This window comes from Equus przewalskii, chromosome 10, assembly GCF_037783145.1.
Source record: "Equus przewalskii isolate Varuska chromosome 10, EquPr2, whole genome shotgun sequence".
Classification (NCBI taxonomy): Eukaryota; Metazoa; Chordata; class Mammalia; order Perissodactyla; family Equidae; genus Equus; species Equus przewalskii.
The window spans coordinates 2,565,285-2,590,980 of NC_091840.1; the positions used below are offsets into that span (position 1 = coordinate 2,565,285).

The 25,696-nt window shown below is 55.8% G+C and overlaps 1 protein-coding gene across 1 annotated transcript; it reads left to right on the plus strand.

Annotated features, from left to right (window-relative positions):
• The first annotated feature begins 561 nt into the window (after nt 1-561).
• On the plus strand, nt 562-10,743 carry NPTX1 (neuronal pentraxin 1). Its single transcript, XM_070559723.1, has 5 exons — nt 562-1,179; nt 1,461-1,668; nt 3,809-4,053; nt 5,286-5,465; nt 6,263-10,743. The coding sequence occupies exons 1-5, from the start codon at nt 736-738 to the stop codon at nt 6,482-6,484; spliced, it is 1,299 nt and encodes a 432-aa protein (XP_070415824.1). The 5' UTR covers nt 562-735; the 3' UTR covers nt 6,485-10,743.
• The last annotated feature ends 14,953 nt before the right edge of the window (nt 10,744-25,696 follow it).

The window sequence follows — 25,696 nt, forward strand, 5'->3', positions numbered from 1 at the left end:
CAGAGCTGGGGTGTATAGCGGCTTTTCAACTCCGCACGGACATCTCAGAGACGTCGAGAGGCCCCGCGACCCCCTCTCCTGACTTAGCAGCGCCATGAGGCTCTGTGCCCCCGGCACGCGGGGGTCGACGATTGGGGTCCTTGGAGACCCGGCTGGGCCTCCAACGCCCCCGGCCCGGGCCCCGAGGGTGTTCAGTGCAGCCAAGCGAGTTGAGCTGAATTCCGTCTCTCGGGTCTGTCGTGGCCTCCCACCCGCCCAGACGGAGACCCAAAGGCGATTTGGGGACATCATGCAGGTGGCCCATCCTCGAGCCTGAGGCCGCGACCTGGCCCCCTACCCCGGGAGGGGGCAGGCCGGTGGGGGGATTAGGCGGAAGACGGAGGCTCTGCCAGGGGTGGGGGGAGGGAACAGAAGGAGGCTGCCCCACCGCGCGCCCATGCTCCCCCAGCCGCGCCGCGGGCCCGGGCCGCAGACAATTAAAGCGGGATTCCTCCCCCGCTGACGTCGGCAGCGCCGAGGCCCCTCCCGCGGTGGCATAAAAGGCGCGGGCTCCGCAGCGCAGGCGGCAGTGGGGGCCGGACAGCGCGGCGGTGAGGACTGCGCGGCCGAGCAGCGCGGCGCCCAGAGTGCGGGCCGCCCGCCGAGCCCCAGCCGAGCCCCAGCCGAGCCCCGGCCAAGCCGAGCCCCAGCCGAGCCGAGCCGGGCCCGGAGCGCCCGGTCCCAGCGCCCGCAGCCATGCCGGCCGGCCGCGCCGCGCGCACCTGTGCGCTGCTCGCCCTCTGCCTCCTGGGCAGCGGGGCCCAGGATTTCGGGCCGACGCGCTTCATCTGCACCTCGGTACCCGTGGACGCCGACATGTGCGCCGCGTCCGTGGCCGCCGGCGGCGCCGAGGAGCTCCGGAGCAACGTGCTGCAGCTCCGCGAGACCGTGCTGCAGCAGAAGGAGACCATCCTGAGCCAGAAGGAGACCATCCGCGAGCTGACCACCAAGCTGGGCCGCTGCGAGAGCCAGAGCACGCTGGACGCGGGCGCCGGCGAGGCCCGGACGGGCGGCGGCCGCAAGCAGCCCGGCTCCGGCAAGAACACCATGGGAGACCTGTCCCGGACGCCGGCCGCCGAGACGCTCAGCCAACTCGGGCAAACTTTGCAGTCGCTCAAAACCCGCCTGGAGAACCTTGAGGTCCGCGCGCGCCGCGCTTCCCCTTCGGGCTCTCGCGTCCCTCTGCCCTCCCCCATTACTGGCCCGGCCCGACACCCCTCACCCCCGCCTCGACCCGGCACTCCTGCCCCGCTGGGGCCGCCCCGAGCCTGGCGGGCCCCACGGACGGCCGCTCGCCCGAGCTCCCCGCCAGGCCGCCCCCGCAGTCGCCCTGAGGGGACCGCGCCGCGGGCCTCCTCCCGGCACGGTCCCAGCTCTGCGCGTAACGCTGTGGTTTCCCCCCCGCCCTTGCACCCCCGCAGCAGTACAGCCGGCTCAATTCCTCCAGCCAGACCAACAGCCTCAAGGATCTGCTGCAGAGCAAGATCGATGACCTGGAGAGGCAGGTGCTGTCTCGGGTGAACACTCTGGAGGAAGGCAAGGGGGGCCCCAAGAACGACACCGAGGAGAGGGTCAAGATCGAGAGCGCCCTGACCTCCCTACACCAGCGGATCAGCGAGCTGGAGAAAGGTAAGGGGCATGGAGGGGAGCATGCTGCCTCCACCCTCTCCGCCAGTGGGACTCTGCCTGGGGTCCTGGCTTCCTGCATAGTTCAGCTCTGGCCCTGAGCGGCTGCAGCTCCTCCACTCCTCTGGCCCCCCCCCCCCCCCCCCGAATCTGGCCCCAGGTTCTGGGCTTCTAGTCAATGTTCCTGGCTGGGCTGGGCCGTCCTGGGCTCTGGACATCTCAGTGTAAGGGAAGAAGAGGAGGAAGGGATCACCTGGTGTCCTTCGCCCCTGCCCCCAGACACACTCACACTCACAGGATTTTTCCATGTCTGATTTGTTTAATCTTCAGTAACTTTGCACAGTAGCTGTGGCTGGCCCAAGCCCTCCCTGGCTGAAATAGCCTGCCTCTGGCCAGTCCCCATGCCCAGTAGAGAGCAGGGTTCAGGCCTGGGCTGGGTCCTACTGATCCTTGGTAGATTTGGGCTCCTAGCAGGTTTCATCCCAGCTCCTTGGCGCCCCTGGCATCCTCTAGGGACCTCTGGGTTCTCCCCACCCCAACCTGAGCCCCCTGCCCGTGGTTTTCTCTTGCCGGAGCATCTCGTGAGCCCTGTGGTTCCCAGGTTGCCAACTCCTGCGGGCCCCAATCGTGCTGTGGGGTGCACAGATGAGCTCGAGTGGCTCAGCCTGGAAGTCGCAGAAACCAAACAAGGTTGTAAGGCTGGGGGGGGGAGCACCCGGGCTCAGAGCAGGGCCACGTGACCCTTCTCCGACCGCAAAATGTGCCGGATGGATTTAAACAGTGCCATCTTAAGGCGTGTTATGTAACTGAAAAACAGATCAGGGGAAGGAGGGACGGGGGAGGGAAGGAGGGGAGATTGGGGAAATGAAAAACACCCCCTAGAGAGGCCAGGGGCTGGATCTGCTCCAGGAGCCGGGAACTGAGAGCCTGAGGTGGAGGGAGGGAGCGCTGAGGGGGCCAGCCCTGCTCTATTCCTGACACCTGGCTTAGAGGAAGGGGGAGGTTACTGGCCCAGCAGGATGCCTTCTAGAAATAATTCTTGGCCTGAGGGGCTGGTTTAGTGCTGGGCTGGCTGGCAGGCCCCAGTGCACATGGAGGAAGTGCAGCCACCGGCTGGTGGGTGTGTGTGTTCCCCGCTCCCAGCCTGGTGCCCGTTCCCTCTGCTGGGTTGGAATGTTTTCCTGGAGTCAGTCGCACCATGCCCAGGGCCACAGCCACAGTGTCTGTGTGGGTCGGGAGGGGGCAGGTGAGCGTTCCCTGGAGACATTGCTGGCAGGCAATGAACGGGTGCTGCGTCTATGGGGAGGCTGTTGGGCCAGGACCCTGATTTTTCAGGAAACACCCAGGAAGCTTGCCCTGAGAATGAGTGGCACAGTCCTCAAAGCAGTCACCTTGGGGGGCCTCTGGCTTGGGGCATGTTTCCTGCCTCCCTGCTGTCCTGCCCTCTTTGCAGGGCTCCAGACAGATTTTCCAGAAGAGCCTCAGAGGGACGACTTTCCCTCCTGTGGGGGGATAGGATTCTAGAAATAGCCAGAGTCCTCAGGGCTAGTTGGCTGGGTCAGATGAGTGACCAGGGGCTGCAGCGTGTCCTGGCACCGAGGGAAGTGTGACGGGCGCTAGGGGCCTGGTTGTCTTGGGTGAAGAGCCTAGAGAAGAGAGTGGTTCTGAGCACTGTCAGCAGCCAGCATCCTGGAATCAGGTTGGGCCCCCAAAGGGGCTGCTCTCAGGCGAGCTAGCCTCCTTCTGAGTGGGGAGGAGATCGCCTTCCTGGGCGGCCACACCTTCAAGGGACAATTTACAGGATGTGCACTGACCCGTTCCCTACCCACCCACGGCAGAGCCCAGGTGCAGATGCTTACAGCCCACTGCGTCCCTCCCACTCCCATCCCAGCCTCCCCTGGGGCGGCGCCATGTGGGAGCCAGACCAGGGATGCGAGGACCTTGGGTCAGCTTTTTCTGTCCTGGCTCTGTGCCCTGGGACAAGGTACTTGGCCTGGCTGAGCGTCCCTCTCAGCATCTATGGAATGGAGATGGACTCTGCTCTGTCTGTGTGACAGAGCTTGGTGGGGGCTGAATGGGCTTCAGACAGGGGCAAGGGCTTCACAGAGGTGCGGATGTCAGGGCTGTGTCCTGTCCTCCCCAGGTCAGAAAGACAACCGCCCTGGAGACAAGTTCCAGCTCACATTCCCGTTACGGACCAACTACATGTACGCCAAGGTGAAGAAGAGCCTGCCGGAGATGTATGCCTTCACCGTGTGCATGTGGCTCAAGTCCAGCGCTGCGCCGGGGGTGGGCACGCCCTTCTCCTATGCTGTGCCCGGCCAGGCCAACGAACTGGTCCTCATCGAGTGGGGCAACAACCCCATGGAGATCCTCATCAACGACAAGGTAGAGCCCCCACCCATCTGGGCTTGCAGGATGGCTGGGTGAGGCCCCCCTGGGGCCCCAGTCCATGTAGGCTGCTGGGGCAGGTCTGCGGTGGCATGGGACACACGGCCTCGGATGCTGCTGTGGCCCCCCGGAAGAGCACCTGCCAGGCAGGACTAAGGGACGTGGAGGGTGAAGACCAGGAGAAATGGGGAGGGGCATCCTTCCCACACAGGGGCCTCCCGGGGTGGGGGACAGAGAAAGGCGGTCTCATCTGGGGCCAATCCATCCGGCAGATCAAACCCGGACCCCTCCTCCCCCACTGGCCTGGGAACTGGCTTTGCTCCTCCGTATTTGGGGGACCACACAGGCCCTGGGATGGTAAAGGTGCCCCTAGAGATTCTTCATGCGTCCATATCTATCCTGCTTGACCCCTATCCCTGGGACGAGGCCAGATCCAAGTGACCCTTTGGGGAAGGACAGCCTTTTCCCTCCAGGGAACCCTTCTCCACTTGGCCCTCCATCAGCCGTGGATTAGCTGCCAGCTTTCAGACTCCCTCGTCTCTATGCCAGCGTTGGTAGTAAATGTCTAAAACTTGGGCTGGGAATCCGGTTCCAAGCCCTTGCTCTTGATGACTTGCCCAGAAAATGTTGTGCCTTTCTGGGTTTCATTTTGCCCGGGGTAAAAGGGTGTGAGGGTTCTTTTGTCTGCTGCACCATCCACCCTGCCTGGAATATGAGAGGGTGGGTGAAAGCCCAGGTCCGAGGCTGGTCTGAGCTTTAAAAGGCATGGTGCCATCTTCCCGGGTGTCTCTCAGATTCTCTGCAAAGACCAGGCCGTTGTAGACCCAGAGGATCTGGCAATGAGAGATGGGGTGTTGGAGGAGAGAGACGAGGCCAGAAGGCAGCAGAGAAGTGCAACCCTAGGGATGGCTCCCTCCATCCCAGAGCCTGTTTTGTTGAGCAGCAAAGAGGGAGGAGGGCGAGTAGGAGGGAGGAGATGGTGCATTCAGATCGATCTTAAGGGCCTCCTTGACAAAGCGTCACATTTCCTGTGTGACCCACCAATGGATGGGGCAACAGATGATAAAGTCCTGAGGGGCAGGGCTGCGAGAATTCAATAATGGCTCTTGATATTTATTTTGAATGTGGCGATAGGAAGAATAGCAGCTGAGCAATTAACTAGTGGTGATCATCCATCCTGAGCTGTGCCCTTGTACCCATCCTGTCCTGCGCATCATTCTCCTTCCCAGGTGGCCAAACTGCCCTTTGTCATCAATGATGGGAAGTGGCACCACATCTGTATCACCTGGACCACCCGGGATGGGGTCTGGGAAGCCTACCAGGATGGCACCCAAGGTGGCAATGGCGAGAACCTGGCACCCTATCATCCCATCAAGCCACAAGGCGTGCTGGTGCTGGGCCAGGAGCAGGTACTGGCCATGGGGGCGGCAAGCGGGGAGGCCAGCTGTGGGGGAAGGAGCTCCAGAACCAGAGACCAGGCAGGAGGAAGGAGAGTTGGGGGATTGGGAGGGAGGGGGAGCGAGGAGGGAGTGGAGAGGGAGGTGGTCTCCCCTGATGAGCGACTGAGGGAAACAAGTTATGCAGCAGTTTGGGTGGAGTCCCTGCTCTGAGTGGGCCTATTCAGGAAATGCTGGCAGGAGGGGGCTTTGGTCTCAGTGCTTTCGATCCTGACAGCAACACTTTGTTTGGCATGGGAAGGCCAATTCGGCCTTTAGTGATGCATAATTTACTTCCTGGAAGTGGTTTGTTTCCCATTGGGCACCTGGGAGGGAGATGCAGGCAGGAGAGTCCCAGGTCTTCTGTTCCCATTGGGTGGCTGTTGCTGGCAGAGAGTGACATCTGAGTTCCTTGACTAGAAGTGGGGAAAGTGGGAGAGGCTCCCCCAAAGCCATGCTCCCATGGTTGTCTATGGCCCCAGCTGACCCCTCCCTCACTGGCCGAGGGACCGGCTGCAGGAGAGGCAGAGTCCAGCTGCCTCCAGGAGAAGCTCTATGTCCAGGGCAGAGGTGGCTAACATCATCCTTTTTCCTGGGTCCTTCATGGGGGGAACTGATGCATAGGTGAAGACCCAGAGACAAGGGACAAAATGGTTCCTAGAGGTGGATATGAGAGCCCCTGATGGAGGAGACACAGAGACTTGCTCCCTGGGGATGCCCCCCCCCCCACCATGACCTCCTCCACCCTCATCCTCTGCTTTTCTCTGAAGGACACTCTGGGTGGTGGATTTGATGCCACTCAAGCATTCGTGGGTGAGCTCGCCCATTTCAACATCTGGGACCGCAAGCTGACACCTGGGGAGGTCTACAACCTGGCCACCTGCAGCACCAAGGCCCTTTCTGGCAACGTCATCGCCTGGTCTGAGTCCCACATTGAGATCTACGGCGGAGCCACCAAGTGGACATTCGAAGCCTGTCGCCAGATCAACTGAGGCTCCAGGCCTGGCTGAGCCTCCCGGCCGTCAGCCCCCGGCCCCCGCCCACCTCCCCCTGCTTGTGCAGTGATGATCGTCGTCTCTTCTCTCCCTTTCCCCAGGAATGACTCAAGGCCGTCGCCCTCGCACACGTGCACACGCACACGCATACGCACACAGCCTGGTTTTGTCCTCATGCACAGAAGCAGGCCCGGCTCCCATCTGTCCCTGAGGAGGTCCCACTTCTCACTAGGAGCCCCATGCTGCTTCTCAGGCATGGCCCGTCACCGCTAATGCAGGCGGCTGCAACATTTTGAACAATGCAGAAGTAGGTGAGAGGACTTGTGTGTGTGTGTGTGTGTGTGTGTGTGTGTGTGTGTGTCTCTGAGTGTGTGTCTCAGGGGGAGGCCTTTTCTTTTAGGATGAGGTATTTCATTTCCTTCTTTCTTTGTGGCTTTGGGAAATCTCACGACTGGTCGAATATCTGTATCTGCCAACTTTGTTAGCTGCCTGTGTGCCTTGGGGCTGGTGCAACTTCTTCAGCAACGCATTTGTCTTTGTTTGCAAACCTTTTCCAGAGTGACATGTCTCTGCTACGGTCATGCGTCTCTTAATGACGGCGATATGTGCTGAGATGCGCCATTAGGCAATATCGTCGTCGTGTGAACATCATAGTGTGCACTTACACAAACCTAGATGGTATAGCCTATGACACACCTAGGCTCTATGGTACTAATCTTATGGGACCATCGTTGTATATGCTGTTTGTCGTTGACTGAAACGTCATTATGTGGCGCATGACTGTGTTGATAAAATAAATGCTTTTTAGCAGTTTGTTCAAGGCTGGGCAAACCTCTCCACAGAGAATTTCTATTTTGTAATAGAAGTGAATTCTCTCTGACCAGTCGAAGGCAGACAGTGTCCTGGGATGGCACCATGTGCTCAGAGGGGGCAGAGGAGGTGGGGCTGGCCTCAGGACAGGGCAATTCCCCCATCCCCTGCCTGTGCCCAGCCAGGGGCATCTGAGGGCAGCACTGGACCCCAGAGGCTGGCCTGAATGCCCAGCTTGGCTGGCTCTGGCCCAGGATCTCGTCTCTGCCCCTCAGCCTCCCACCTCCTCGCACCTCTCCTCCCTTTCAGTCTCTGACTGGTCCTGCCACCACACCAGTGCCCCTGTGAAAGGAGCATCACACTCACAGCCTAGGAAGCCCAGACCCCAGGTCCCTCTCCTTTTGCCTCTGGCAGTGGGAGACCAGAGGCTTCAGTGGGTCGGCTCAAGAGAGGAGATTTTAGACAAGGAAGCCCATACTCTGATTAAGACCTATCCACACAGGGCCAGTGAGACTTGCACCTGACCAGTTGATGGGAAGGTCCGTGCTAATTCTGACAGCCATATTCTCCCACACACCTGGGCCAGGTGAGTTGGCTCAGCAAGTCCTCCCAGGGGCCAGGGCCTTTGGAGACCCCTCATGTGGAGCTGGGCATGGCCAGGCTGGGCCTGAAAGCCACTCCCCCATCTGACAGGGCTCCTGTCCTGCAGCAGCCCCAGCCTGTCACCAGCTGGTGACACTGAGACCTGACCAGTGTCCTGAAGCTTTGACGTTTTTTTTCTTCATGTAAAGTAACCATGTACATTCCCTTCTAGTCCTTCTGAGGCGGGGAGAAAAGTGTGTGTGTGTGTGTGTGTACGTGTGTGTATCTGTGTGTGTGCATGTGTGCTGAGTGAGAGAGAGGAGGCGTGCTGAGACGGATCATACCCAGAGGAGGGGGATCTCCCTCTTTGTCGCACCATCTGGGGGTCGAAAGCCCTGAGGGCACCCTGGGCTTTGTCACCAGGAGTCTAATTAGCAAAAGGCTGACGAGTCTTTCTAGAAATTCCACTGCACTGCCTGACTCATCTACAGCTGCAGACATTTCTTCAGGAGAAGCAGGTGCTTCCATCTTCTGTTCCTTCCAGGGGCACCTGTCTCCTTAAACGCAGGTCCATGTTGTATTGGAAACCTAGTGCATCTGTGTGTGTCTGTGTTGGTGTCTGTGTCGGTGTCCATGTGGGTGTCTGCACGGTACCCAGTCGCCGTTCTGCAATGCCTCCCTCTCGTTCAGAGGGTGTGGTCCAGGCGCCGCGCTGTGTGTTGTGGTTCAACAGTGGCTTTTTCTGAGACCATTGTGCTTTGTCAGAGCCCGTCGGGTTGTGGCATCTTTGGATCTGCAGGAATCTTCTCTGTTTGCATGTTCCTTGGGGTGGCGTGTCCCTTGCTCCCTCAGTTCGATGTGTGTTCCCCTGCCTGCATGGACTTCTCTGGTTCTGTGTTGTGTGCCAAGTGCCACTCATTGTTCTGTGACTATGTAGCCACTGAAAATGGCTGGGAAAACAAGTGTCGGAGGAGGTCAAGAGAGAGAGATCAATTTCCCTCTCCCCCTCCCCACTCCCTAAACACACCAAGAAGTATTTTTAACGTGTAGGTTGAGAACAAGCCTAAACAACACCCATGATTGGGAGAGAGCGAGAGCTTGGAGTCACCCCTCCACACCAGATCGGCCCCACCCCTCACTTCAGCCATCTTGGAGCTGTTGCGTAGGCAAGGCCCACAGCGTGCTAGGTGCTCTCCTGTCAGCACCTCCCACCAGCCCCTGCCGACCTACCGGACCCCAGACCACCTTCTGCCCAGCGCGGGCGCGGTGGGAGCTGTCCGTTCAGGACCACAAGCCATCCTCTGCCCTGACTAGAGATGGGCAGAGCATATCCCAGATGCTTATGCCTGTGTCCCTTCCGCCTCCCGACCCATTCACCTTCCTCACTCCCTCCCCTGATGCACCCATGTGCCAGGGGCAGAAGCTGACATTTAGCTCCCCCCTCTGCCCCTAACTGGAGCCTGTGCCAAGCCCCTCGACTCCCTCACTGTGTTAACACTTGGCACTTTGCTGGCCCCGAGAAAGGTAGATGACACAGCCACAAATCGAATCCACATAGTTTCCATCTTCTCCTTAATCTGATTGATGTTCCCTCTTGCACTGAATAATACATGCCTATCTCAGGTAAGCCATTTTATAAAACAAGAAGATAAAAAAGCGCTGTCTCGACAGTGTTTGCTTTGCCGAGCTGGTGTCCCACAGCTCCCTGGGCGTCTTGAGGTGGGAGAGCTGCCGACAGGCTCTCCGGGCCCTCGGGGGCTTAGATCCCACTTGAATTGTAAGCCTTCTTGCTTTTGATAACACAGTATTATTTCTCTTACTGTAGAAGAAAAAGTTTATTACCAAACAAGAGTATTTTTATGAAAGAAAAGGACAAACCTATAAATTAACTCAACCTATATCTCCCTTGAAAATACTTTCAGGCTCCACCAAAACATAGGACTCAAAGCTTGTATTTTGGAAGAAAGAGACACATTTTGTATGCTTTCTTTTCCTTTTGTAGATTCCCAGTTTGTTTTCTAAGACTGCAAAGATCACTTTGTCACCAGCCCTGGGACCTGAGACCAAGGGGGTGTCTTGTGGGCAGTGAAGGGGAGGGGAGAGGCTGGCATGAGGTTCCCAGTCATTCCAATGAGCTCCAAAGAGGGGCCACCTGTTCTCAAAGGCGTATTGGGGACCAGGATGTAAGCTTGGTCATTGGCGGTGGACCTTTTGTCTCGGAGCTGACTTGTTAAGTGGAACGCGTTGAGGACTTGATTATCAGTTCCAACTCTGGTAGAAGAAACTAGGGTTACGTATTATTAACATTAAGAGAATAGAATCCTTTGTAATCTTATGGCAACCAAAATGTGGCTTGAAGCAGCCATGGTTTCATCTCTTAAAACACAATGTATAAATTTATTCAACGAATGACAGGAAATGTATTGCTTCCCTGCACAGGGGACTGAAGTGCAATTTGCTGAAGGGGAACAAGTCATTGAGGAGAAACAAAGCCCAATACTTCAAGTCCCAATTTTGTCTTATTTGCCAAAAGAAAAGAAAAGAGAAAAACACAACAACCACAAACCAACCCCCCTATGGTTGATATTGTTATAATGTATATACTGTATAATATGAAAGAAAATCGACGTATCTTACTTTTTCATTATTTGCTAACCAAAGCTGTACATTTTTCATATGATCTGCAGCCTTTTGGGTATCAAATGGGTCAAAACCATGGGACCTGCCACCTCCCATCAGCAATTCTGGAAATGCACTATTTCTACTGGTATTCTTGCTTTCTTTTTTTTTAATTTTCATTTTCTTGCTGAAACAACATGAATTGTTGAGTTTATTTTTACACAGTAAAGAGTGAAGAAAGACTAGTCTCCTTCCAATGTCTCTTCTTTTCTCAAGCTTGCACCTGCCATCTCCACCTGCTGGCCCATCCCGGGGGACCTCCCAGGGGACCCTCACCTGCAGGGAGATGCGTGCCTTGCATTTGCATTGCACTGTGCCTCAACCATCCCGCAGCCCTCCGGTGACACTGGGAGTGACATTGGGACATCAGGGGCGGGGACCTTTCCAATTCACATGATGCAGCTGACACAGAGGCAAAGAGAGGCAAAGTGATTTCCCAACTCAGCAAGGCTCTGCCGAGCTTGGGGTGCAGAGTAGCTCCCCGTTCCTCACCTCGTCTACAGCCCCGCTCCCTCCTGGGTGAGTAAACTGCCCCACAGCATAGCTGGGCACAAATTCCAGGCAGCCTGGGCTTGTTCTTCCCAAAATTCCTGCTCTATTCTCCTTTGCCACATCCCCGCTGACCAGTCCTTGGCAAAGCCTGGTTACCTCCCCTCCTCTGGGCCCCAGGCCCCTTCCCTGCACCCAAGTATGAGAGCATCCCCTGATTCAACTAACCAGGGAAATAGGTGGCATGGGAAGCCTGGGTGCTGGAAAGAACTTACTCCCCAGGTCCCTCGCGGACCAAGCTAGACTGGATGGACATAGAGCTTGTGAGCTGCTCCCTTCCAAGGGATGAAATGACCAGGAGCCAAAATAGCCCACCTGGTTGATTGATCTCCCCTCCCCCAACACACACACACACTCACATGCACACACAATGGGTTAGCAAAAGGGACCAGTCCCTCTGGCTTCTGCTGCCACTGCAGTGTGTCTGCACTCTTGGCCTTGACCACAGACCTCCTGCACGATGCAATGGTGCTCCCTGTCCAGGACTCAGGAGCTGGGGTGTCAGTGAGCCACCCATTGCCTGGGGTGGTACAGAGGGAGGCGGTGAGGCCCCAAAGCAAGGCAGGCAATTCTCCCTGTTTCCTCTGCAGGAGAAGCCTCAGTGGGGAGAGAGAAGCCCCTACCTGGTTGGAGGCCCTTGACCTGTTCTCTCCACAGTTGCCTTTAGTGGGCAATGTCCTACGAGCTGCGTGGTCATGGCTGGGCCCAGGGCTGTGCCCAATTCCAGCAGCTCCAGCCAACACGCCACCTCTTTGCCTCCCACTCAAAAAGTATATAGTTATACCTGTAATGACATCACTCCTGCATTTCTAATTTCTACGGAAGAGTTCATTCAAAAACTTGGGTATTTTAACTATCATTGAAAACAAATTGCTTTCCACACTTCTCACACCTGATCCTGGCACATCAATGAATGCCTTCAGGGGGCCGTGGAGCTGAGAACAGCAGCTCAGAAGGAAGCTGCCAGGTCATGCAGCTGAGCTGGCTCATGTGGGAGTCTGGGCAGAGGGACACAGGCTCAGGATTTCAAAGCTGGAGAGTATCTTGGAAGTCATAGAATCCAACAGCCCATTGGATGCACGAAACTGTTTTCAGCTTGCACACTTCTGGTGATGGGGAACTCACTACTCCATCGAGACAGTCTGTCCCACTTTCAGACAGGTATATCAGGGAGTTTTCTTTCACATTCTTACCTTTTATATTATGCTCAATTCCATATATTGAGCTGCTGCTTCCACTCATCTGTCTACGCACACGAAGACAGCCACCATGTCCCCTGAGTCTTCACCACCTCTGCCCCTTAGCCATCAAACCACACTGTGCAAGGGGCTGCCTGTCTGACTGTGGCTTTTTCTAGCTCTGTCCTTGAGGAGGCAGAGATGCTATGTCCGAGACCTGTAGGACGTCCAGGCTGGGAGAACCTTGAGGGTCATCTAGTCCAAATCCTCCACTTCTCAGATGAGGGCCTCAAGGCCCAGAGAGGCTGTGTGGCTTCTTCAAAGTCACACAGCTTGTCTCTGCCAGGGCCTAGGGCCTGTATCGGAACCCAGGATTCCTGACTCCCAGCGCTGTGCTCTCACTTGGCCTGGCTAACCAACCGTGTCCTCAGCTTTGGACGCTGCCCCTCACACCCCCACAGGCCGTCCCATGGACCATTCCTTCCCGAGGCACCAAAAACCCAAGAGGAGCTGGGAGACATTGCGTGGGTTGGGGATGGGCTCTGCCTGAGGTTGGGCCGTGGGACATCCCAGCTGCAGCCCTGGACTCCGATGACCCCCAGGGATCCGGTCAGCGTCAGGCATCTCGGAAGGCCTCAGAGGCCAGTGCTCAGCTCCTGGCATTCTGAGAGCTACTTCCCCCTGCCTCCACCGCCACCCTGGACCCAGGGGCTCAGCCTTCATGTTTCTCCTGCACCACCCAGCAGACCCACTCGAGGGCTTGTCCAACTCCCCCCCACACACCCCAAATGCCCCCAAGGGGCAGCAGAGGAGGAGAGACCAACCCCTGGAAGGTCTGGGGAGGAGGTTTGAAGTCGCCCACTGCAAGTACAAGATCCCTTTGAAGTACTGCATTTGGTCTTACACTGTGATGCAAATCTGCATTCTCCTCCATATCAGCTCTCCCCTCTGTCCCCACCCGGGGCTTTGCTGCTCTGGGAAGCTGGGGCTTGTGTATGGCATTGCGCTCAGCCATGGGCCCCAAGGGTGGGAGCTGTGCTGGCGAAGGAGTCCCGGCTTGCTCTATCTACTGTGCCCGCTCCCTACAGGCACCCGGGGTGTGGGCGCGTGCCCAGAAGTCCCCTCTCTGTGGATCTCCGAGGAGCACACAAGCTCCTTGGGCTCTGAGGACTTCCCTGCTCACTGGAACCAGAAAACACACAGAAGAGGAGAACACGGTGGCTGTGGGGAAGTGACAGAGGTTCTAGAACTCTTTGGAAGCCTGGCGGTTCTGAGCTCAGGGTAGGCCTCTTCCCAGGAACCAGAAACCTGTTGGAAGGTGCTGGAAGGCTCCCTGCTTCCTGCCTGGTGCTCAAAGTGCTTGGCGCAGGCAGCACGGGGCCCTCTGTGGGGTGGAGTCAGCCGCACTGCCACCTCAACACCTACAGAACAGCCCCTTGGTCTCCGCACAAGAAGTCGATTCCCCAGGGCCAGCCCCTGGTGCCCACCTGGGCTTGGGCCCACCGTCGGGCTCAGCTGGTGCCCCAGGCCCCCTGGAGTTCTCCAAGCTCCACCTCTGGAGGGCCTGGCGATGCTGCCACCCTCGGGGGCCATGTAACACTTGCACTAGGCATAGCTCTGTGCTTAACGTGCTAATAGACTCTCTCACTTCATCCCAGCGGCCACCTGATGACCAATTTAGCAGAAGAGGAGCTGGCAGAGACCGCGTGAGCAGCTGAGCCCCTGAGCGGCAGAGCCGGCGTTCGGTGCCTGCACTAGCCGTCGGGTTCAGAGCTCATCTGCAGAGGTGAGCCGCTGGCCAACTGCCACCGCACTAAGGACCCGGTCCCAATCAGAGCTCTCGATTCTCTGCCCAGACCTGCTCTTCCCCTGCCCTTTGCTGCTCTGTCATCCTTGACCCTTCAGGTTTTCATACACCCTTGTGCAAAGCACAAGTAAGTCCCTCTGCCCCCCCGCTTGCCCAGATGCCCTCCTCATGGGGACAGAACGTCCCTCCTCTCCTGATGTTTGTTCGTAGAAATTGTTTCTAACAGTCTGATCCTTAAAAAACCGGAAAATCACTTCATCTCCCCGTTTCTCCAAAAAGAACACTTGCATTTCCTGAGACTCACGTGGTCACTCAAGGAAGTGGATAGTGGTCTCCTCAGGCCTCGGTGTCCCCCTGGCACAGAGAGACAGTGTAGGACAAGATGGTCTCTGCAGTCCCTCTGGGTTCTCCTGGGCGCCTAAGGACCGGCCTCCCCAGTCCATGGGTACCAGTGGGGTCCCTCTGCACAGGACACCCGCCGCCCCCAGCCCCAAGCCCCCTGCTCAAACACAGCCCTGGCCCCACCCCTCACGTGCACCCTACCCCACCGTCAGTCTGGCAGCCATGGGATATGCCCACAGCAGACTTTTCCACAATGTTGACTGTCCTCTGGGGTCCCCATTGCCCTTCCTCAAAACTTCAGGCCAGACTTTGGCCCTCTTGACCACACATGAGTTTGTATTTCTGATCCTTGGTGGTGGGCCTAGGTCAAATTTTCTCCCTAGAAATTTCTTAGCCACCATGTAAGTCAGAGTGCACACAGGTACTGGGGGCGGGGCCCACACCTCGCAGGTCTGGAGCGCCGGACCTCCTGCCACGACACATGCACGCACGCATCCCTGAAGTCCAGGATGATCTGGACTTCAGCGTCTCCCATTGGGAAGGGTGCAGGGCACAGGGGCAGAGAAGGGTGTTGAGGAAATGAAAAGACATGACCAGGCCCTTAGGAACACATTCATTCATTCAATCATTCATTCATCGAGGACATATTTCTGAGCACCTCCCATAAGCAAACAACTGGGCCAGGTGCCCAGTTGGTGGCCTGCCTGGCAGAGGAGGGGCCCGTCTTTGGAGGGTTCCTGGCCAGCCGCAGGGCGTAGAAGCAAGACAAACGGCGGGAAAGGTGGGGGAGGGTGGGGGAGGGCGGGAGGGCGGGAGTGAGTTTGCGAGCTTCTGTGCCTGCAAGACATTGCCAAGGAAGCCGTCTGTCCCCCGTTAGATTCTATGCTTCTCAATTCAGGCCAAGGTGGGGGTCCATCTGCTAAAGTGGGCACAGAGAAAACATTTTTGCTGTGCAGAAAATTGGCTTCCGAGGGGAGGCTGTGCGCTCAGCACAGAATCAGCTTGCAGAGGAGCTGCCCCAGGCGCTGGGCAGGGCTGGGCACAGGGAGGGAGGCGCCGGCTGGGCTGGGGGCCACCGTGGGCTGGAGAGATCCTCCTGTGCTCCCAGCCCACCCTTCCTAGGCTCCAGGCCAGACCTCCCAGTGTCTCCGGTGCATCGAGCCCCTTCCTAAAACTTAGGGGCCTTTGCATGGGGGCTGCAGGGGGGCCACTGCCCCCGCCTTTTAACAGCTTTATTGAGACGTAATTCCCCATATTATACAATTCACCCATTTAAAGTGTACAATTCAATGGCTTTTGGTATATTATATAACTAATTTTTAAAAATTGTGGTAAATATATATAACACAAAATTTACCATTTTAATCGTTTTTAAGTGTACAATTCAGTAGCATTAATTACATTCACAATATTATACAACCATAGCCACTCTCTATTTCCAAAACTGTTCCGTCAACCCGAAGAGAAACTGTCTCCATTAGACACTAACTCCCTGTTCCCCTCCCCCAGCCCCTGGTAATCTTGAAGCTACTTTCTGGCCCTGGGAATTTGCCTAATCTAGGAGCCTCATGTAAGTGGAATCAGACAATATGTGACCTTTTGTGGCTGGCATCTTTCACCGAGCATGATGTTTGTAAGCTTCATTCATGTTGCAGCACGTGTCAGAACGTCCTTCCTTTTCGTGGCCGAATAGTATTCCACTGTGAGGACAGACTGCGCGTTGTTTACCCATTCATCTGTTGATGGACACTGGAGTTGTTTCCACTTTGGGTGATTGTGAAGAGTGCTGCTAAGAACATGGGCGTACAAGCATCTATTTCAGTCCCTGCTTTCAATGATTTGGGTATATACCTAGGAGTGGAATCATATGGTAATTCTATGTTTAGCTTTCTGAGAAACTGCCAAACTGTTTTCTCTAGTGGCTGCACCATTTTACATTCCTACCAGCAATGTACTAGGGTTCCAATTTCTCCACCAACAGTTGTTATTTCTGGTTGTTGTTGGGTTTTTTTCCGATAGCAACCACCCTAATGGGGGTGAGGTGGTAGCTCATTGTGGTTTTGATTTGCATTCCCTGCAATGATTGGTGACAGTGTGTGAAATCACACAATATTAGTGATAGAGTGATTTTCATGTGCTTGTTGGCCACTTACGTATCTTCTTTTGAGAAATATCTATTCAAATCCTTTGCCTGTTTCTAAATCAGGTAGCTGGGTTTTTTTGTTGTTGAGTTGCAGTTCTTTATATATTCTGGATATTAATCCCTTATCAGATGTATGACTTGTGGATACTTTCTCCCATTCTGTGGGCTCTCTTTTCAGTTTCTCTGTAGTACCTTTTGATGCACAAAAGTTTTTAATTTTGATGAAGTCCAACTTATCTATTTTTTCTTTTATTGCCTGTGCTTTTGCTGTCATATCCAAGAAATAATTTACATGACTAAATCCTACTCACCCTGGCTGTCCCCCGCCCCCCAGTGTAAATTTGTCCTCCTTGTTATTCTGTCTCGTTGCAGCCGTGTTCCCTTCTCGGTGCGGGCCTCATGCGGTCGGTCTGCACAGCTCCCAGGCAGGCAGAGGCCGTGTCCAGTTCCCTCCTCATAGAAGCCCCTTCTGGCGTGAACATTCTTGGCTTCAGGCTTTGCTCTTCAGAATTTTGGTTCTCCAAGAATCACAGAATGTTAGCACAGATGTAGAAAGAAGAAAAAAACAGAAATGTTCTTTGAAATAAGCACTGACTGCTTTCCTGTGCCGGGGACAGTGTATCTCACAGGCCGGCTTGACTCAGTTTAGGAAATTGCCCCAGTGGCTTTGGTTGCTCTGAAAGGTGAGCCTGCTCCGTGCCCAGCCTCTCCCTGCCTCCAGGGGTCCCAGCAGGAAGGAACAGGTGAAGGGAAGAGAGGACTGAGCTGCTTGCACAAAAAGAGAAAGGGACTCTGGTTTTCACAAACGTCCTGGGAGGAAAGAGGTGAGACTCCACGGAACAGAATAGTAGGGAGAGGAAAGATATGATGGGATCAGGAAGCGCAAAGAGAGACATCCAGGGCCAGAGTGGGGGTGCCCAGCTGCCAAGAAATCCCCTGTGCTGTCATCTGTGATGTGCCATCCGCCACTCTAAACATCATGCACGTCTGCTGCCCAGAAGGGCCCACGTGAATGACACTTTGCACAAATGATGGAGCTGCATGGTGCCCAGCATGGACCACCCACTGAGTACGCAGCAGAAGAGGAAACGTGAAGGGAGATGACCAGGAGAAACGGGGGATCCTCATGGGACACTGGCTTCTCCACCCTACATGGACTCATGTCCACCCAGAACCTGTGAATTTGACCTAATTTGGAAATAGGGTCTTTGCAGATGTGATCAAGTTAAGATTCAGTCATACTGGAGTAGAGTGGCCCCTAATCCAATGGCTGGTATTCTTATAAGAAGAGGGAAATTTCGTCAAAGACACAGAGACACAGGGAGAAGAAACCCGTGTGGAGATGGAGCAGAGGCTGGAGCGATGCGTCTACAAGCCGAGGAAGGCAAGCATCACTGGCAGGCCCCACAAGCTGGGAGGGAGGCTGGAACACGTGGTCCCTGGAGCCTCCAGAAGGAACCACCTCTGCCGATACCTTGATCTCAGGCTCCTGGCCTCCGAACTGCGAGAGAATAAATCTCTATTGTTTTAAGCTCCGCTCCAGTTTGTGGTGTCTTATTTTGGCAGCCCAAGAAACTAATAAAGGGGCTAAAGCCCTTCTATTTTAATAGCAAAGGAAAGGCATTCCAGGTGGTTGGGCCGGCTGGCCATGCAGCCCCTTTCTCCAGCTGCGGGTTGGGTCCAGCCTCAAGAAGGAGCCAGACCCACTTCAGGCAGAGTGGACAGTAGGCTCTAAGTTCCAGCTTCTCTGCTCTTAGGGCTCAGGGATCAGGAGGCTGCTGGCCCTGTGGGGTCTGGCAGTGGAAAAAGGAGGCTGAGAAGCTGTCCGGTCAAAGCCACCAGTGCACCTCACGTGTCCGCCTGCAGCCGGCTTCGGCCTCTAGGTGCCATAGCAGAGACAGTGGCTCGGAGTGGGGTCACTGACATGGAGAAACTCCCAAGAGGTTTGGGAGGACAAGAACTACACCCGCAAACCATCCCCTGGCCCCTAGCATTGCAATGCACTGGTGTGTGCCCCCGACTCTCCCTGTTGTGGAATTTGGTGGGGGCAGGGGGGGAGGCGCAAGAGAGGGACAGGGGCAGAGGGACTCAGGATTCCAGTAGGTGGAAAGGAAGGGGGTGGTGAGAGCCATGAAGGATAAAGGCAGGGAAAAAAGCCAGGGCTCGGCCACCTGTGTCCCCAGGAAGAGGGACGGCCACTTTGAAGGGCCTAAAGGGGCACCCTGCTTGGCCACAAAGGAGATCGATGTGGCAGGAGCAGCATGAGGCAGGAGAGCAGGAGCAGGTGAGGTGTGGGGCAGCAGGAGGTCAGGCCACACAGAGTCCTGTGGGAAGAAGAAAAGCAGCTGGCCTTGGGGTTGCTAGTGGCTGGCCCACCGACAATTTCATGGCTAAACAAAGTCACTGATATCAGACAAGGCCACTCTGTGATGGAGATGAATCAAGACAAAAACAAGAGCCTCTGTGATGATGTCTGAACGCAGACAATGGGAACACTGTCCAGACCTCAAGAATGACCGCATGTTCCCCTTTCCTCGCTGATTTGAGTGAGTTTACCAATTTCAGCCTCAGCTTTACTTGGTTTTCCTATCTTCTAGATAAAAATGATGAGGATGCCCGAGAGTGGGATTGCCCCTGCTTTGGATGGCCTGCGGTCCAGCGTGCTTCCTTGACCCTCCCCACCAGGTGCCCCAGCACAAGCCCAAGTCCCTCAAGTCCTTGCTAATGCTCTCCTACTGACATGCCCTGTGGTTCCCCATGGTGTGCCGATCCCTCGATTCCACCGCAGCTGTGTTCCGGGGCGGAGTCTGTGGATGGAAGGTAACTGACATCTCATACATTATGGAAGGAACTCCGGGTTCTACTCTGAATGACACGGGAAGCCACTGGATGGTTTTAAGCAGAGAAGTACGTAGTGATTTTCAAAAGAAACATTCTGGGAGACTAGACAGGAGGCTCTGTGTGGAAGGGCAAGTGATGGCTTCTGGAGCAGGGTTCTCTGCGGCTAGTGGGCAGGGGTAGGGCTCCTTCTGCTCTGCAGGGCAGGGAGGGAGTGAGGATAAGGACCTACAGATGGCCTCTGTCCCACAACTGCTTTCGAAGGGGCTTCTGAGATAAGAAATCAGCTGCAGAGAGCTGGACAGGGCTGTTTGCATCACTGCTCCAGGCAGCCAGGGAGACAAAGCATCGTGGTACAGAATGCAGAGGTGCCTCCCCCCTCCCACCAAACCCTAACCCCCTCTGACCAGAGGGGCCATCACAGTGAAGACATCCTTTAAGACAGAGTTTGTTGAAAAGACAAAATCAACCCAGACCTGCAGGCACCAAGGAGCCAGGAATGCATGGTCGTGCCCCATTCCACACAGATGTCTGACACAGTGGCAGCCAGAAAGGCTGTCTGGAGGGATGGTGAGGTCATTCCCATGACCCTGGAGAAGAGGGTCGGGGGACTGTGCCTGCTTAGCCTGGAGGGCTGAGGGGCCAACTTGTGGATCACTGACCACTACCCCTCACTCAGGGGCAGAAGAGAGCTGAAGGAGGGTGTGTACCCCCACCTCCACCCCAGTGCATATGCACATTGCTTCCAACCTGTACCCAGGAGGGCGGGCTAGCTAGGGGCTTCTTCCAGGGTGCCAGGTTACAACGTGTCTCCTTATCCGGTTAGGGTAAAACCATGCAGAGTGTGTGTGGGGTCCTCCACAGGTTATTGATCCTGCAGCATGCCCAGTGGTCCCCAGAGGGCAAAGTGTTGGCATTAGGCCCCGTGCTACTTCCCTGTCTGACCTGGCCGCTTCTATTCTTTCTCTGGGGACCCTCCCAGGCTTGGAGGGTGGATCCCTCTGTTGGGCCTGCTTGCTTGAATTTCCCTCATCTGGACTGGTGGATTCCTCAAGCCTCATCCTGATGCTATGCCCCACCCTCACGACCCTGACCCTCGAAGGAAAAGGTGGAGAGAACCTGAGACTGTAGAAAGGAACGTGGAACACGGAGGACTCATTGCCATGCCCAGGATACCCTCTGCACAGGGAACGTGGAGCTCCGGGAACCAGAGGCTACACCAGTATCAGCCGCATCCGTGCACACTTGTCTGCACTTGAGGCCTGGGGCAGCTACTGCGTGTGTGTGTGTTGGAGGGGGACGGAGGATGTTGGAGAGAGAAAGCCTTCAATCCCATCAGGAGCTTCTGTCCGCGTTCACACGGAAGGATCTGGGGGGCACTGAAGCACATCCATAAATTTTATTTGAAAATACTGTGTATGCAGTATAAATGCAGTGGGGAAAAAAGACTGGAAGAAAATATTCTGAAACGTTAACAGTGGTTATGTCTTGCGGTGGGATCAAGGATTTTTATACTTTCATGTGTTTTCCAAATTTTTTACACCGAACACGTGTTAGTTACATAAGTTCAATTTTATTTATTTATTTTTAAACCAAATTCTCCAGCCAACTGTGCTCTTCTCCACTTGCAGTAACTTTCCTTTGAGTCAGATTTCTGGGTGAACCCGAGAAACAATGACTCCCTCTCGAGCTCACACTAGTTCACACTCATGTTTTCCCTCCTTCCTCCCTAGACAATGGATGCCCGGGCCGCTCTGCGCAGGCGCACCGCTGGGGCTGAGACAACGGCGTCCTGTCCTCAGGGAGCTTACAGCCTTGTAGCATTCTCTCCCTCCGTCCCTCTCCTCCCTCCGGCCGAGGTCGGGCTCTGATGGGATGGGGCTGCCCTCCACCCTGGGCTGTCCAATTTCCAGGTCCCTCTTTCCTTCCCCACTGACTCCAGCCCTGAACTTGAGGGGAGGGAGGCAGCGGGACCCTGCTGAGCCCTGGGAGTCGGGGCCGTCCCTCCAGTGACCGAGGTCAGGGACCACGCCGACACCCCCCGGAGCCCCCGGGCCCTCTGGCCAGGGCGGGAGGGGAGGTGAGGCCCGAGGCAGGAGCCCCGGGAAACGGGGACCCAGGGCCGCGCGCGCGTCGGGAGAAGGCTCCGGGAGACGTAGGGGCCCTCCCGGGAAGGCGGCTGTGACGCCTCAGCGTCCGGGGCGCGGGCTGCGCAGGGCTGTAAAACGCTCTGAAGCCTTAATGGGGTCGACTGGGCTTCCCGCGGCCCCGGGCGTCCAGCGGCCCCGAACCTCCCGGGAGGGCGCGAAGGCCAGACCCCTGCCCGGCCGAGGCCTGGACACCGGTCGCCGGGGCGGGGGAAGGACGCGGCCAGGACCAAGACAGAGGGCGGCGTTGTCACGGCAACGCGCCCAGGCGCGCGGCGATTGGTGGAGCGAGGAGGGGCGGGGGCTGGGAGGCGCTCTCGCGAGATCTCGACCATGTGACTTCCGGAGGTCTCTCGCCAGGGGGCTGACCAGGCGGGACTTCCGACCTGGGCGTCATCGCTGACTCCCCGCCGCTGCCCAGCCCGCCTGACGATTGTGTCTGCCATGCCTTGTAAACGTCCCCAGAGCTGACCCCTTCTCCCGCCTCCACTGCTGCCGCCCTGGTCCAGGCCATCCTCTGTCGCCCAGACTCCTGGCTGGCCTGTAGGCCGGGGTCTCGCTGCCTCCACCCTCAGTCTGGTCTCGACACAGCAGCCAGTGATCTGGCAGGAGTGATGTCCCTTCTCCATGGCTCCCTCTTTCCCTGAGGGAAAGTCAGGGTGCTGCCCCGTCCAACGCTCCCTCCCTGCTCTCCCCACTTCAGTCACGCTGACCTGCTGGTTCACGCCTGGCCCTGTTACCGCACCACGTTCGTGTTTGCCCCGCCGGGAAGGCCAAACCCGGAGCTAAGGGGATTGCAGCAGAGAGAGGGTTTTAATCACAAGGCTGCCATGTGAGGAAGCCAGGACATGAGTCTCCAATCCGATTCCCTGATTCCCTGAAGGTGTGCACTCAGGGATGTTTATGGGGCAGGGGGCAAGGTTGTCTGAAATGTGGAGATAGATGATTGGAGGTAATTGACCATCTGCACAAGCACAGTCAGACTCCACGCCTCGTCATACAACACATGTTCACAAAATGGCAGCGTTAGCATGATCTGAGGGTGGAATTGTTAGCCTCTTGACAAGGTTGGGTATCCAACCTCTGCAGGGGCCCAGTTGATGTGTTGGTGGCCTCAGCTGTCCTGAAGAGGACAAAGGGGTTCTAATTCCTGAAGAACAGCTCAAACACCCATTACCATGGTGACCCAGGCTCCAGGGAGATGTTATCTATAGGAACTTAGTGGGAGTCAGAAAGCATACTGCCTAAGCAGCACGGTTAACAATGGGTGGGCCAAACAGCTAAAAGCTATAATCAGTAATTGCAAAAAGGAAAAAAACTTTAGTCCCTAGCTACTTAATCATCAATGGCTAACTGCCGGTTTCAATGTCCCTATTCCTTGGTCATTCCTCATTCTTGAGGGATTCGTGGTAACGCCCAATCTAGCTACTTCCTGCTGAATCGGGGCATAGATCTGGGTTAGAGGAATGAAGCTGTTTTGCACTCATTTGGAAATATTCTCTTGTTCCTGGTTTCAGGTTGATATTTTACATTATTAGAATTTTGTACCTTGCTCAACAATTTTGGAACAACATCTAAAGGCACATTTTATAATCAAGTATTGGATCAGAAGGATAAGGAGTATAGACAACCCAAATTTTAACAGTCCCTGAAAAATAGACATAATCCCAGTGGAGCCTCCATCTGAGCTCCGGGTGGGGGCAGACGTCTGGTCTCATTTCCTGATAGCCTTTTGTTTTGCTGAATGTGCATCAGAGACTGGAGCAACCCCCTATACCCTGATCTTTCAGTTGGTATTGATGATAGCTATCAGCATAGACTCTTTGCCTGGGAGTTATCACACTCCTAAGGAACTCAAAAGAACAAAGTTATCAACTTATAGCAGCCGGCAGGGGCCATAAAGTTTACAGAGAATGTCTGGGTTAGTTCGTCAGAGGTCATTCAAAGTTACAACGTGGTTTATTTTCCACAATATAGCTTCCCTATGTCAACCTTGTGTCTAGCCAGTATCAACCTGGCTCCATCCTGTCCCCTGGCATTTGCACGTGCTGGTCCCTCACATGGAACACTCCGCCTCAGAATTTCCACATGATTCTCTCACTTCCTTTAGGGCCTTGCCCAAACATCACCTCCTTAGTGAGGTGACCACTTGTTTAAAATTACATCCCACCTTGCCCGTACTCCCTGCCCTGTATTTTCTCCATAGGTTTTATCACCATCCATAGTTGATAATGTACTTGTTCAATGTTTATTGTCTGAAAGCTCCACAAGTTTCAAGAGTTTGCCTTGTTCAGGTCAGAGCAGGTGCTCAGTAAATATTGTTGACTGAGCAGGTGAACAAGGGGTCTTTTCTCCTCTTCCTCCCCACAAAGGGCAGTGAATCCCCTTGGGTGATTCTCTGGAAGGGGAACCAGCAGGGACTGGATGACTGCCCATGTGCCCTGTGCCTTGCTTTTTATACCTCAGTCCCAAAGAGCTCATTCCTGTGGGAGAACCAAGGGAGTCCTGCCCTTCAAACATAACCACCCTCAGCTTAGAATCCTCTGGGCTCCAGATGTCACTGATCCGTGCAGGCAGCCCTTGCCATGTGCCCAGCACTCTGCCAGGTGCTGAATTGGATGGAACAGGCCTGGTGCCGCCCTCAAGGCTCTCAGTGGGGGGAGGGATTGAAGAGAAAGAGTGATTATGGCCATGCAGATGGTGAGTCTGAGGCCAGGTGTGTGTGAGGCACAGCGGAAGGAGGAGGTGGGATCAGCTTCTGGAGTGGTCTCTGCAAGTCCTCCCAGTGGTCCCTGGGGGCCTCTCTGCTGTGAAGCATGCACCACGGACAACGACTATTGCCTACTCTGTGCTTGATGCACTTCCAGCTATCAGTCCTCACACTTGTATGATTATCCTTATTTTACAAACAGGGAAACAGGCTCAGAGAGGGTAACCCCGTGACCAAGATCACACTGCTGTACATGGAGGACCCAGGCCTTCAGTCCAGCTCTCTATGGCTGAGAAGCTTGTGCTCTTCCCAGGGCACAATGCCGATTCTCAGGCAGGAAGCCAGGCCAGCATCCAGGGCTGCCCAGAACTGCATCGAAATGTCTGGACAACTCGCTTTCCTGTGGGTGTGGGCACTGGGAGAGGAGTTCTTTTCAGGGTGTGTGGTTCGGGTGAGCCAGGGCTGCCATATGCTGCCAACCTCGTGGGGAGCAGGGCACAGGCCATCCCAGCGGCCAGATGCTCCTGGGCCAGTCTGTGCTCAAAGGCATTTCCTTCAGGAGATGGAGCCACCTGGATCTTCTCCTCCCTCCCTCCTGCCCCTTCCTCCCTGTCAGCGCCAAAGTTGAGGGTTCCAGGGCTGTGTCAGCAAGGGGCCGTGCTGCACTGTCCTTCTGGCAAGGGGTATCGTGGCCTGGAATGGACATCTGGTCTGCCTCAACCCCCACAGCCAGGGCATCTGTGGCCCCACTGAACTCAGTGGCAAGGAGAGCCAGAACCAGGGAAAGCCCGTGCTCTGCTGTGTGCCCACTGCAGAGCATTCCTGGCATGGTCTGCCTGGCATTGCTCTTGCCACTGAGGCTTCCTGAGGGTGAGCCCCGAGGGCCCTGCCATGCCAGGGCTCCCTTTGCCAGGTGGTGTCTGTGCAGGGTGAAGGGAGAAGAGGGGCATTGGCCGTGACTGGTGGTACCAGGCCAGTGGGACCCTGAGTCCGCAGATGGTAGGGGGAGGAGGGCAGCCCATGCCCCTTGCAGCCTCCAGCCTGCTCTGCAGAAGTTGGAGCTATAGACTTTGGGCAGAGGGAGAAGCCTGAGAGCCTGCTTCATTTTACAGATGGGAAGACTGAGGCCCTGGGAGGGGGATGGAAGTGGGCTCTCTCTTATTTGCTCCTCAGAACAGGGCTGAGGTCAGCAGCATTAGTTCTATTTTCAAAGGAGGAACTGGGGCTTGGAGAAATGAAGTGCACTGTCAAGCTCTCCTGGTTCAGCTAGCTCTCTGGCCCCATGGGGACATCTCTGAGTGGGAATTGGGAATGAAGACACCAAATGCAGCTGTGGTCACTTTCTCCTCACTGCCCTGGGTGCCGTGCCCCGTCCCATCCTGGTCCATGGAGTTGCACTTGTCTCCTGGGTCCTGAAGAAACAG

Excerpts from the sequence above, each read along its gene's own strand:
- NPTX1 (XM_070559723.1), top strand. The coding sequence starts at position 736 with ATGCCGGCCGGCCGCGCCGCGCGCACCTGTGCGCTGCTCGCCCTCTGC. Across the intron at positions 1,180-1,460 it reads CCCGCCTGGAGAACCTTGAG|CAGTACAGCCGGCTCAATTC; the intron begins GTCCGCGCGCGC and ends GCACCCCCGCAG. Across the intron at positions 4,054-5,285 it reads AGATCCTCATCAACGACAAG|GTGGCCAAACTGCCCTTTGT; the intron begins GTAGAGCCCCCA and ends TCTCCTTCCCAG.